General features: G+C 56.6%; 2 protein-coding genes across 2 annotated transcripts in view; both read right to left on the bottom strand.

The window, feature by feature from the left end:
- Nucleotides 1–4,893, bottom strand: part of EFHD1 (EF-hand domain family member D1) — a 48,717-nt gene extending 43,824 nt beyond the window's left edge. Inside the window, exon 1 of the mRNA XM_056120983.1 lies at nt 4,548–4,893. Coding sequence (XP_055976958.1) covers nt 4,548–4,819 — 272 coding nt within the window. The 5' untranslated portion in view covers nt 4,820–4,893. The remainder of the gene's footprint in view (nt 1–4,547) is intronic.
- The window catches only part of EIF4E2 (eukaryotic translation initiation factor 4E family member 2), an 85,626-nt gene that overhangs the window by 41,927 nt on the left and 29,710 nt on the right, over nt 1–13,989 (bottom strand). The window lies entirely within an intron of this gene.

Below are 13,989 nucleotides of genomic sequence, written 5' to 3'. Positions count from 1 at the left end.
CAGCGATGCTCAAGGAACCATCTGGGATGCTGGGAACCAAACCTGGGTCGGCCACGTGCAAGGCAAACGCCCTCCCCGCTGTACTATTGCTCTGGCCCCTCATTTCAATATTTTACTTGTTTTGCTTGATTCTGGTTAGCGGAATACACCTGGTGCTGCTCAATGCTTACTCCAGGCTCTGAGTTCAGTGCTCACTGCGAGATGTTTCCCGGGAACAAACAGGGTTCTGAAGAAGCCGTGGGTTTCACTGCTCCAATTCAGCCTCATTTCTCTCATGATCTCACAGTGCTTTGGATTTGGTTAAGTTTTTCCTTGTTTACTCTCTGGGAGTTCTTTGTTTCATAGAGAAATTAAAATTTCCTATAGAAATTAAAATTTTTTCTTTCTTTATATTTGGGGGTGGGGGTGCATCCAGGAGTACACGGGACATAACTTCTGGCTCTGTACTCAGGGGTTATTCCCAGAAGGGCTGAGGGGACCCTATGGGGCATCAGGGTACCACTGAGCTGATCGGGCCCAGAGAAAGTTCCAGAGCCAGCTGTCCTCCCAGGGGAGTTGGAGGTGGGATAGCAGGTTGTTCAGGGGATGGTGGGGGCTAGTCTCACCCAGTGACAGCGAGGACGTGGGTTCCTTTGGATACAAGGACATCCAGGCCCCGTCAAACAAAGAGGGGCCTGTCCCTTCACAAAAGGTACCACCGAGGGCTGGACAGTAGTGGTCAGTACAGAAGCCAGAGACAGGGAGCCCCTGGCCCCGGGAGGGGAGTGGCAGGCGGGATCCCAACGGCCTCCCAGCCAGGAAGGCTGACCAGGCACCGTGCAAGGGAGGCTCAGAGGAAGATGAGTGTGTGTGGACACCGGCGGGCAGAGGCCCAGACCCTGGGGCTTCTAAAGGAGGCCAGGCAGTGGGGAGAGCTCTGGGCAAGGATCTAAGTCCAAGAAGGGGGTAGATGGCCCCTAGCCGATGTCACCTGACAAGGCAGCCTTGTCACCCCTTTATCACCCAGGTCAGGAGAGGAGCTGTTTGCTTGTTTTACAGGTAAAAAGACAGAGGAGGGGTCTGGAGAGAGAGCAGAGGAGTAAGGACAGCCCCAGTCAGTCCCGGCACTGCAAAGGGTTCCCCAGGCACCCAGGACTGAGCCCTGAACGCTCAGGGGTAAGCCCTGAGCACCACCGAGTGTGATCCCCAAACCAAAACAAACCAAAAACAGGTCAAAGAGGGCCCAGAGCAGCAGGCCAGAGAGGAGGGCGCTTGTCTTGCACACGGTCAACCCGGGTTTGATCCCCAGCCTCCCGTATGGGTCCCTGAGCACCACCAGGAGTGATTCCTGAGTGCGGAGCCAGGAGTCAGCCCTGAGCATCCCTGGGTGGGTTCATTCCCTCCCATGCCCCTTCCCCAAAAAAAGTAAAAGGAAAGGAACATATGGATGAACCATCTACCTGGATCACAACTGAAGATCCCAGAATAAAGGGGCGAAACACCACTCCCCTTCCTGTACCCCTGAAGGATGACTGTCTTCATGCTTGATTAAGAGATTAAGGGGGGGCTTCCCAAATCTGGGAGGGGGGTGGGAGTCAGCACCTCCAGAGCTCCCAGCCCACGACAGCCACAGTCTCAGCCTGAGCACTTGGGGAAGTGAGTCTTTTCTCATTTTTTTAAAATTTTTTTATTTTTGGGTCATACCTGGCGATGCACAGGGGTTCCTCCTGGCTCTGCACTCAGGAATTACTCCTGGCGGTGCTCAGGGGACCCTATGGGATGCTGGGAATCAAACCCTCATTGGCCGCATGCAAGGCTAATTAATGTCCTACCCGCTGTGCTATTGCTCCAGCCCATAGGGAAGTGAGCCTTATACCCATTTCACTGGCAAGAAAACTAAGGCTCGGAGAATGAATTCTCTGACCTCCAAGGACTGAGGTTCCCCGACACAGGACAAAATTTGCTGGACACACCAGGTGTCCTCAGGTTCGCTCTCTGCTGGCAGAGCTGCCAGCCCTTCTCTGGACACACAGGGCCGATCCAGCAGCGCCCAGAGCCGCCACGTCGAGGACGCAGCTGACAAGTCACTGCCAGCCACCAGCACGCGTCCCGCCCAGACACACGGGCGTGGCTTGTGGCTCACCTGGCCAGTCAGAGCAGCCAAGCCCACTGACCACTGCAGCGGGTTGGGAGACAGTAAGAGACGGTAAGAAAACTCCAGGAGGGCCGGAGAGAGAGAACAGCGGGGAGGGCACTTGCCCTTCTACTGGCTGACCCGGGTGCGATCCCCAGCATCCCATTTGGTCCCCCAAACACCACCCGGACTGGTCCCTGCCCAAGATAAGTGAAGTTCCAAGACAGAATGGTGAGGCTGAAGGGGCTGGAGAATAAGGCCGTTCTGTGATGACGCCTTTCCTCTGGAGCTGCTGGGGTCACAGTGTCACTGTAGAAACAAGCCCCCTGGAGACACCTGGGGAAGCTGGTTAAAGGCGGAGAGAAAGAAGAACGGGATCTGAGCGCCTGGATCCAGCCATACCTGATCCCACCTGACTTTCTAATTTCACGAGCCCACGAATCCCCTTCTGTTCATGACATTGGTGGTGGAAAGTGGCAGAGGGGCCAGTGCTGAGGACTGGAACACACCCAGGAGCCCTGGACGAGAAGCACCAGCACGCATGCACACACGCGCACTCACACATACATGCAAACACAGTGCGGCTCATGCTTCCAGAGGCTGATTTTTCAGGAAAGAAACACCAACATTCAGAACACTGAGTCCGAGTGCAATCTGAAGAGGAAGCCCCAGGGACGCCCTCCAGGATCCAGCTGGAACAGTAACGCGCCCCCCCCAAAAAAAAAACAATTGCAAGGTGGGGCTGGAGCAATAGCGCAGCGGGCAGGGCGTTTGCCTTGCACACGGCCAACCCGGGTTCGATTCCCAGCATCCCATATGGTTCCCCCGAGCACCGCCAGGAATAATTCCTGAGTGCAGAGCCAGGAGGAACCCCTGAGCATCTCTGGGCATGACCCCAAAAGTCAAAAAACAAACAAACAAAACAATTGCAAGGCCTCTGAAAAAACGCTCCACAGGCAGGCATCATCTCTGTTCCTCTGCTCTAGTTAGTTCTTTTTGTTGGGGGGTGAGGGGTGAGATGGTTTGGGTCATATCGGGTGGGGCTAAGTGGCTACTCCAGGCTGGTGCTGGATCAAGGGTTGTAGGGGAGCTGTGGGTGGAGGGGTTTCTCCCAACCGCGTTGGAAGGGCCAGCCGGTGAGGGGGATCGAACCCACGACTCCAAGAGGCAAAGTAAGAGCTATGCACCTGGAGCGCCTCTCCTCGGCTGCACACTATCTGCCTAAAATCAGTTTCCTTACTAGCCAAACTAGACCCACCTGGTGAGAACACCTGTGCCCTGGGAAGCAGGGGTCGGGGAATGGGGGTGTCAGGCTGCAGGCTGGCACCTTGGCGGTCACCGCAGCGGCCGGGGCTGGACCACAGCCCAGACCAAGAGGGGCCCGGAGCTGGCCACACAGCGCCCTTAAATAGAATCTCCTCTCACGGGGACAAGCACATTCCAAGCGCTTTTTAAACCGCCCCAAGCGTGACCTGGCCAGCGGCCTCCGCTCCGGGGGCACGTTTCCGGTGTTGGCCCAATTCTGGATATAATATTAATAGCGCGGCTATGAGCTTAGGGTTCGCAGGGTCCTGAATGGCCTTAAAAGGCAGGGTTAGGGGGCCGGAGAGATAGTCCAGTGGGTAGGGCACTTGCCTTGCCCGGCACCCCGTATGGTCTGCCCCCTCCCAAGTCCCAGCGCAGAGCCTTGAGTCAGCCCGAAGCACCTTTGGGTGTAGCCAAAATAGGCAAAAAATCAAGGGCAGGATTACTTCTATGCTCTCCCCGGGAGGGAGGCACCTCTCGAGGCCCAGAGAAGGGCGCCTGAGTCGACTCGGCGGTGTGGGGACGCGCCCGCAGATTCCCAAAGCGTTGGGGCGTGACAGCCCGGTCAGCCACGAGCTCCCGCAGGACCCGCTGCCAGCTGCCAGGTCCGGTTCGGACAGGGCCAGGCACCTCCAGAGCCGGAGGCGAGATGCCACGGAACCCACCGGGCCCCTCCCCACCGCGCGCCCCCGAGACCCCCGGGCGCGCGCGCTCCTGAAACCCTTGGGCGGCCCGTTCTACAAACTCCCCCATCGCTGCCTCTGCGGGGAGTCCAGACCTCGCCACGCCGCCAAGGACGACTGTCCTCTTGGGTTTGAGGGGAGCCCCCCTCCCCCCCGGGGCTGGTGAAGTCCCCCCCAGGGAGAGAAGTAGCGCCTGCAGGTGTGTCGCGCGCCTTCCCTAGAAGTTGCGCTCGGAGCAATCTCGGGAACCAGCCCAGGGCAGGCGGGGCCGCCGTCGGTGCCCGGGAGCCCCGGGTTCGGGGCTGACCTCGCTCCGGGGCAGCTGCGGCGCCCGCCCGGGTGTCCCCCCACCCGCCCCTCGCCGCGCGCCAGGCACGTGGCGACGCCGCCCCCACCCCCCGCATCCCGGTTTCCCCCCCGCAGCGGGGGTCCCCGGGGGCGCTCACAGCTTGAACATCCCCTCCAGGTCCTTGATGAGGCGGCGGCTGAACTCGGGGAACTCCGAGTAGGGGTGGAAGACGCGGCAGCGCCGGGCCCGCGCCGCGCCCGCGTTGATGTCCAGCCGGCGGCTCAGCTGCGCTCTCAGCTCGTCGTCGGCGCCCGCGGGGGGCTCCGGGGCGTCGGACGCGGGATCGGGGCCCCCGGCCGCGCCGCCCTCCGCCGCCTGCTCCCACCGCAGTCGCCGCTGCAGCTGGCGCGCCAGTTCCTCGCTGGCCATGGCCCGGCCGGCCGAGATGCGCGGACGGACGGGCTCGGACGGGGCGGGCGACGCGCGGCCGCGGGACTCGCGGGCGGCCGGGGCGGGCGGCGGGGCGGGGCGGGGCCGCGGCGCGGAGGCGGCGCCGCCGCGGGGCCCGCCCGGAGCAGGTGTCGGCGCCTCGGGGGACCTCCTCCCCACCCCCACCCCGCACCCCTTCCCGCCTCTCGGCCCCCCCAGGCACGGTCGCTCCGCTCCGGCTCGGGAGGGGGGAGGGGACGGGCTTTGCGACCGACCGTTCAGGCGGTTCCTTTCCCGCTGCCCCGAGGAGCTTCTGCGGGAGGCGCTCGAGGCTCGCTCGGGGTGGGTGGGGGAGTGGGTGGGGGCCCGGGGCTCCCCGGGGACGGCCACGCGCCCCCGCGGCTGGGAGCCGCAGGCCGGGCCACGAGCTCCGAGCCCGAGAGTGCGCGGGGCGGGCAGGGGCCGAATATTCCTAAGCGTTTCCAGGGACCCAGATGGATGGGGAGGCGGGGGCGGCGGTGGGGACGGCGCTGGCCTTGGTCGCGGCCGAGCAGGGGCGATCCCCGGCGCCCCACTGGGTCCCCCGCCAGGAGTGATCCCCAAGCACCGCGGGGTGTGGCCCCCAGCTTCACGATCGGCACCACAAGTTGAAGGGGCCGGGGTGGGAGGACCCCGCTGAGCGCCTGCGGGGCGTGCCGGGGGGGGGGGCCCGGGGCTGGGTGCAGAGCGACCCCCGCCCCCCGCGGGAGGAGCCCCTGGGCATCGCGGGGTGTGGCCAGACCGCAAAGTTTCCAAAACGCACGAAAAGCAGATACGCGACAGGGGGCGGGGGAGAGAGTGCGCAGGGGGCCCAAGCCGGGCTCCCCAAAACGCAGAACCGCGCACAGCTGTTCCCCAGATGCGGCAGGAGCCGGGAGAAGGTGCCGGGCGAGACGGGGCGCACGCAGCGAGGCGCGTCCCGGGGAGGCTGCGCCGAGACGGTTACATCAGCCGCCACAGCCGCCTCGTAAACACAGCTTCGCCCCAGCGGGGACAGCTCCGCAGGACGCCCGGGGTGCCCCTGGGGGGCACGCGGAGGTGCTGGGAAGGGCGCGGGATCTGCTGGGGGAGGGGCAGCCCGGGGGAGGGGAGTCGTTATTATTTTAACCAAAAAAAAAAATAGTGTTAAAGAATAAAAGTCTTGGAATTGAAAGTATTCTTAACTTGGGGCTGGAGTGATAGCACAGCGGGTAGGGCGTTTGCCTTGCACGCGGCCGACTGGGGTTCGATTCCCAGCATCCCATATTGTTTTTTAATTAATTTATTTTTATTTCGAATACCCATCCCTCCACCAGTGCCCATTTCCCACCACCACGGATCCCAGTATCCCTCCCTCCCCCCATACCCCTATCCCACCCTTCCTCTGTGGCAGGGCATTCCCCTCTGTTCTCTCTCTCCTTTTGAGTGTTGTGATTTGCAGAAGAGTTAAGCCTGATTTTCAGGGAGAAACGTTGGATGATTTACTTTGCATTGATCACTTTGTATATATAAGGAGATGTCACGCTGCCGCGTAAGCAGCCGCGTGGTTTGGAAAAAATGTCCTGGTTCCCGCATGCCTGAGCTATGCTTGTAGAGGCTCATGGTCACCGAGGTTCCATGAGCCTGGAGAAGGCGAGCATCCCATATTTTAAAGTAAATTTTGAAACGTTAACATCTGCCAATTGTCTTGAATCCTTTCTGCTGGGAATGGCAGTTGCCAGGCACCCCTCTGGTGCTTACCAGTTTCCTGAAAAGGAACCCCATTGCTTTGGAGGGTGTGATTGGGGTCACACCTGGAGATGCTCAGGGATTACGCTGAACTCTGCACTCAGGAATTACTCCTGTTGGTGCTAGGGGGATCATATGGGACCCAGGGGATTGAACCTGGGCGGGCAGGGGGCAAGGCAAGAGCCCTACCCATCTACTGGCTCGGAACTGAACATATTCAACATGATCCCGATTGTACCACTCTGAATATACTAAAGACCAAAGAATGAGGTGCCCAGGGTTTACTCTTAACTCTAAACTCAGAGATTACTTCTGTGAGGTTTTGGAGACCATTTGCTATCCTTGGGATTGAACCCAGATCATCTGAATGCAAGGTAAGTGCCTTGCTGATGTACTATCTCTCCAGCCCCCCAAAATGAATTTTTCAGTATGTGTATTATAACTTATTGTTACTGTGTTTGGCATATCAAATACATCACGGGGAGCTTGCCAGGCTTTGCCGTGCGGGCGAGATACTCAGTAGCTTGCCGAGCTCTCCAAGAGGGGCAGAGGAATCAAACCCTGGTTGGCCGTATTTTAAATCAATAAATCTACTTTTGTTGTATTTGTGTATTTTGGGTTACAATAATGGGGATCAAACCCAGGGCCTCACACATCACAGGAATGTTCTACCATGGAGCCCCATACCTAGCCAGTAATGGCCTTTTTTTAAAGTGACAATCATATGGGGCTAGAATATGATTATCAGCCCTGAACACTGATGGGTGTGGCCCCCAAAACCAACAAAACAAAAACAAAAAGTGAAAAATCATAAACCATTACATTGTGTGTGTGTGTGTGTGTGTGTGTGTGTGTGTGTTGGAAGAAGCCAAGGTCTCACACATAAACATTTACACGTTAACACAGGAAGTTTTAGAGCAAAGAGAAACAGCATTTTGCACATATCTTGAGTGTTGGTCTACGTAGAAGAGCTGCATCACAAACTTCTGCGTTGCGATTTGCAATAATTTATTGCCTTGGGAGGGGTGGTTGAAAAGCCTTTTCAGACTTTGTGGTTGTTACCCTCTTTGATACTACATCAAACCTCCCACAACTGGTAGTGTCTTGGAGTTTACGATGTGGCAAGGCAAATGTGTAACCCCAAACCTCACTCTGTTACATGAGAATCTAGTTCTCCATCCTAAATGGTCCCTCACCCCTAGGTATAATTTTGCAGAATTATGTACTGGCTGTGCTGACACATGTCACTTATACTATAAGAAAGCTTCCCTGCATTCTAATTCTTTATTTATTTATTTATTTATTTTTTTGCTTTTTGGGTCACACCCAGCGATGCACAGGGCTTACTCCTGGCTCTGCAGTCAGGAGTTACTCCTGGTGGTGCTCAGGGGACCATATGGGATGCTGGGAATCGAACCCGGGTTGGCCGCGTGCAAGGCAAACGCCCTACCCGCTGTGCTATCTCTCCAGCCCCCCATGAGACTCTTGATCCAATTCACTGCACCACATATGGTCCCTCAACACTGTCCCGAGTGACGCCCCAACAAAGCCAGGAGTAGCCCCTGAGTGTTGTAGGGTATGGTCTCAAACTCCCACCCCCAAGTTTTAACTTTTTGCTTAAAACTTAAATGCAGGGGCTGGAGAGATAGTACTGTGGGTGAGGCATTTGCCTTGCACGCGGCCAAGCCCGGGTCAATCACCAACACCCCATCTGGTTCCCCTACCCCCAGCTAGGAGCAGTCCCTGAGACAGGGCCAGGAGTAAGCCCTGAGCACCACCAGAAATGGTTCCCCCAGAACTTAAATGCTACTTTGGGGGCTCCCAAGCAACGCTGAGGGCCCCCCTCTGCAATTCTCCGCCGGCTCTTCAATGCAAGGGCCCATGAGGCGACGCTGCTCGGGTTCTGCAATGCTGAGGATTGCCCAGGCCACCCTGGCAGTGCCCAGGGGCCTCAAGGCCACGTGGAGCAATGGTTGGTCAGCTCTAGGCTCCGAGCTCTGGGGGTCCTCCAGGTGCAAAGTACCCGCTCTAATCATGTGATCCTCTCCCTAATCCTATCACCAAAGATGACAGACTGATTGATTGATTGATTGATAGATAATTTCAGTTTGAGGCTCATACCAAATATTTTTAAAAGATGAAGCGATCGCACGGCAGGTCGAGCGCTTGCCTCTCACGCGGCAAGTGGAGGTCCCAGGTGGGGGCCCATTTCCTCCCGCTTCCAGAATCCACCAGGCCTGCGCCCAGCTCCAGAGACTCCAGATCAGGGCGCAGGCTTACAAACTCCTGAGGCCGGTGGACAGCCCGCCCGCTGTGACAGCACCAGGGAGAGCCCACCCTCCCGCTGTCTGGTGGCCCTGCGCACCGCAGGGTGTTCCCCAAACGAAAACTTCTAAAGAAAAACAAAACAATTAAAAGAGAACAAAAAAGACCATTAAGGTCTTAGTATTATAATAGTTATCAAGGATCCAGTAACCACAACTTTAAGACCCTATAATCTAAGTTATTTCTTTTAATGCTAGCCAAGTAATCTAGTCTCTGCTCTGCATGAATTAACGCCGTGGCATGCAGGGACATGCAGGTTGGTGCCTGCCCTTTGGTGTTGCACACTGGACTGTCCTCACAGGGAGCCGCTGGGTTCGAAACTGAATCCCAGGCGAGAGAGATGGTACAATGAGTAGGACACCAGCTTGGCATGCAGCCGACCCGGGTTTGATTCCCAGCACCTCATCTCGTCTCGGGATGAGGCCTGAGCACAAAGCCAGCAGTAAACCCTGAACAGTTCTGGGTGTGGCCCTTAAACAAACAGAAAAAAACAAATTCAGGGCCTAAGAGATGGCTCAGAGGTTGAATCCTGGATTCAGGGGAATCCTGGATTAATCTTTAGCATCCCACGGACCACTAGGAGTGACCTGGGAGTTACACCTGAGCTCCACTGGGTGTGTCATGGAAATTCCCACACAAAGCCAGAGAAAAACCAAGCAGCATGCCTTGGGAAGTGGGGAAAGAGTTTCATTCCGCTAGCGAGCGGCTGAGTGTGCTCCAAGACTGGGCTCCAACCAGGGATCGTCCTGCAGAATTTTCCCTGGGGATGGGCATTTGCAGGCAGCTGGCAGAAGAGAACAGAAGCAGAAATTTCATGTCTCAAAAGGAGGAGTGAAATTGATCTTACTAATATTTATATTGTAACAAGTCTTACAATGTTACTGGGCCCTAGCGAGCAAATCCATGAACAACGGGAGGACAGTGACAGTATTTATATTGACCCTCATATATGCCAAAGAGTACCTTAATATATAATCAATTTGGAAATTACTAGCTATTTAATATCAGTCTATTCCCAGCGAAGGATTGACATTTTAGGTCTTTTGTGTTTGTTTTTCTTGTATGTTTCTGTCCCTTACCAGGTGGTGCTGGGTGGGGTTGTGGGGGAGGACTTGGGGTCTGTATAGGGTGCTGGGGATCGAACCCAGGTCAGCTCCATGCAAGGCAAGTGTCTAGTCCTGTTCTCTCTCTAGCTGCTTTGCCATTTGGAGTGGATTTATACTGAGAGCGTCTGAAGTGGACGAGTCCATTCTAGATGCCCGTGACCACCCGCTCTCTCTTCTAACAGGTCTGAGGGAAGTCGACTGTCCCTGCCTCCTCCCTCTGACTCTCAGCTGGGGACAAAGTCCTGCCACTGAGAAGTTCTCTCTGTCCTCAGGGCTGTTCCCACGCCCTCCCTTCTCTCCACTTCCTCCCGGCTCCCAGAATGACAAGCTGGGTCTGAGATCTGGGACCAGGTCTTGAAAACAAACTCCTGAGGCTGGGAGGGGCATGTGAGACGTCTGAGATGCACCCGCTGAGGGGACCATTTCTTCCAGGGTGGGCACTAGCGGCCTTCGTTTAGGCCCCCAAGCTCTCTGGCCACCCTCATGGCCAGGCAGAGAGAGAGAGAAGCTTTGGGAGTCTGCCCTTAGATGCCCAAACTGCAGCATGGCTCAGGTTTTTGGGTTTTGTTTTTTTGCTTGTTTTTGTTTTTGTTTTTTGTTTTTTGGGTCACAGGGGTTACTCCTGGCGGTGCTCAGGGGACCCTATGGGATGCTGGGAATCGAACCCGGGTCGGCTACGTGCAAGGCAAATGCCCTACCCACTGTGCTATCTCTCCAGCCCCAGCATGGCTCAGTTTTAGGGCAGGCGAGGAGGGTTGGATGCTCTGACAGGGTGAGACACTGTAAATTACTTTTTGGTTTTGTTTGTTTCTGAGCTACACCAGGCGATGCTTGGGAGATCGTAGGACAGACGAGGAACTCTGGGACGGAACCTGGCTGACTGCGTGCAAGGCCAGCGCCCTCGCTGCTGAACGAGCCCTTCGGCCCCTGTTAAGTGCAGTCTCCGCACCTTCTCCAGATGGAATCCCGGTGACCTCTTGAACCACGCTGTCCTCACATCTGCCCCCACGACACCTGCAGGGGAGGGGGCTGGGGTGGGTGTACGCCCCGACTGTGCCCCAGTGCCAGTCACAGGGTCCAGAAACTTTCCGTTTTGTTTTGTTGTCACATGCAGCCGTGCTCAGGGTTGCGCTTGGCTCTACACTCAGGGATCACTCCTGGCAGGGCTTGGGACCCTCTGGGATGCTGGGAGTCGAACCCGGGTCTGCTATGTGCAAGGCTAGTGCCTTACACAGCATACTGTCTCTTCAGCTCCCAGAAATATTTTATAGGGGTCACCCTAGCACCTCCAGGGCGACAGTCAGAAGCGCCAGGGCTGTACCTCACTGCGACCAAACTCAGGGCCTTGAGTGTTTAAGGAGCCTGCGCTACCCACTGAGCCACTTCCTTGGCCCACCCAGAAAAACTTTTGAAAAATAGAGATTTCATGCCCGACTCCTGTTATGTGAGCACTGTAGCGACGCTGTTGTCAGTCCCCTCCTGTGCTGATGTGGAGGTTAGATTGTTGGTGTCTGCACATTTGTAATTGTCCAGTTAAAACAGAAATGGATCGGAGCCAGAAGAACAGTACAGCAGGTGGGACATGCAGGGTCTGTTCCCCGGCACTGCATATGGTGGCTGACCACCATCGCGACTCATCCCTGTGTGCAGAGCCAGGATAAGCCCTGAGCACCAGCGGGTGTGGTCCCCAAACAAAACAAAAACACAAACAAAACCTTATCAGGGAGGTGATGCTACTGATCTGCTGTGGGTAGGGAGTGACTCCCAGCTCTGGGCTTGAAGGTTGCTCTGGGGTGGGGGGTGATTGGGGGGGTCCACATGGAGTGGGGGTCTAGTCCGGGGCTCCCCCTCAGAGCACTCCTTTCAGCCCCTTCTTTTTTTTTTTGCTTTGCTTTTTGGGTCACACCTGGCGATGCACAGGGGTTCCTCCTGGCTCTACACTCAGGAGTTACTCCTGGAGGTGCTCAGGGGACCCTATGGGATGCTGGGACTCGAACCCAGGTCGGCCGCGTGCAAGGCAAATGCCCTACCCGCGGTGCTATCTCTCCAGCCTGAGACCCTTCTTAAGATTCTGAGGCTGGCGGGCCAGTTCCGAGGCACCAGTGAGTCAGATCCTATCACAGGAAGTCTGAGTTTCAGAAACTCTTCCTCCAGCTCTTCGAATCTCAGCACTTCCCGCCATATTCCCCTTCACCCCAGGGTCTCCCCACCCCCCTCAGGACCTCCCCTTCCCCCTGGATCCCTCCAGGAAGAGCCTCCTGGAGGGGTTGTTTCAGTTTTGGGCTGCTGGGAGAAGGTAAGTCTCATGCAAACCTTACCCAGCCTCATGCAGGCCTCAAAGCAGGTGTGGAAAGTCCTGCACCCCTGCTGGTGCTGGGCAAATGAACCCAGGTCAGACGGTGCAAGGCCGGCGTCCTCCCGCCTGTACCCAGCTCCAGACCCACATATCTCGACTGGCTGGGGTGTGTCTGCTATTCTCTGGGCTCCTCCTGGGCAAAGACTTGTGGGTGGAGTCCAGCAGGAGCCCTGAGCTGGGACCCTGGGACCTGGCCCCGGTGGCAGAGCACCAGCCGTGCATGTGTGAGTGTGAGGCTGTGGGTTCGAGCCCAGGTTCCTTAAAAGAGAGAATTACTGGTGAATCAAAAGTCCCACCATCAGCATAAAAAAAAAAAAAAGAATTACTGGTAAATCAAAAGTTTACACCATCAGTGCAAAGAATTCTCGGGTCAAGCTGGAAGAAGAAAATTTCAATAAAGGCAACAAATTATCCATGGTTGTTGAGACTGGAGAGCACTCAGGGGTGAACACTGCCGAGAGGCTATCACCCAGCACAGAGCCTGAAGTAAACCCTGAGCCAGGGCAGCGGGTGCGGCCCCCAACCAAAATAAAAAAATAGTCATCCGTGAACATATCCAGCCCTGCAGGCCTAATTCAAAGAAAAACGGAGAGAAAGTGGAGCCTGAACACTGTAGCAAACTGTGTAGCCAGTAATTAAGGGGAAAGAAAAGCCAGCCGGCGGCTGAGGATGGAGCAGGGTCCCACCCACACCCGCCCACACTCAGACAAAGCTCCTAGCAATCTGCACCCTGGGGCCAAACATCTTCGGGCCAGATGAGGGAAGGGAGGAGCCCAGTTCAGGAAGGGTTTAAAGGATCCAGGTAGTTGGGGCTGGAGCGATAGCACAGCGGGTGGGGCGTTTGCCTTGCAGCTGACCAGGGTTCGATTCCCAGCATCCCATATAGTCCCCCGAGCACCGCCAGGAGGAATTCCTGAGTGCAGAGCCAGGAACAACCCCTGTGCATTGCCAGATGTGACCCAAAAAGTGTGTGTGTGGGGGGGGTGTCTAGGATCCAGGTTGGGGGATGGTGGGGTGGGGGTGGGGTGGGGGTGAGCGGTGTGAGAACGGGATTCCCGGAGCAACAGAACAGTGGGGAGGGCTTTACCTTGGATGTAGTTAACCCAGGTTCGATCCCCCGCATCCCATTTGGTCCCCCAAGCCCCACCAGGGGTGACCCTTGAACATCGCCGGGTGTGGCCTAAATAAAGGATCCTGGGGTCACAGATCCGGAGAGCAATGCTAGCTTCACCTCTCTGAGGGAATCACCCATAGCCGGGTGACTTCTGCTCCTGGAGGTGCTGGGGTTCCAGACGCCCGAAGGGAGCAAACCCAGGTGCAAGGCCAGACCCTTCCTGCTGTCCTATTGTTCTGGACCCTCACCACCCTCTTTAAAAATAAAAAAAAAAAAATCTGTGCTGGAGTGAAAGGACAGCAGGCAGGGTGCTGGCCTCACGCACGGACGACCCAGGTTCGATCCCCAGCATCTCCTGAGTGCAGAGCCAGGAGTAAGCCCTGAACACTGCCAGGTGTGGCCACAAAACAAAATAGTAATAGCAATGTAGCACTGTCCTCCCATTGTTCATCGATTTGCTCAAGTGGGCCCAGTAACGTCTCCATTGTGAGACTTGTCGTTTGGCATATCAAACACGTCACAG

The sequence above is a fragment of the Sorex fumeus genome, unplaced genomic scaffold (genome assembly GCF_029834395.1).
Source record: "Sorex fumeus unplaced genomic scaffold, SorFum_2.1 ptg000005l, whole genome shotgun sequence".
Classification (NCBI taxonomy): Eukaryota; Metazoa; Chordata; class Mammalia; order Eulipotyphla; family Soricidae; genus Sorex; species Sorex fumeus.
This window is presented reverse-complemented; position numbering and strand designations above follow the sequence as displayed.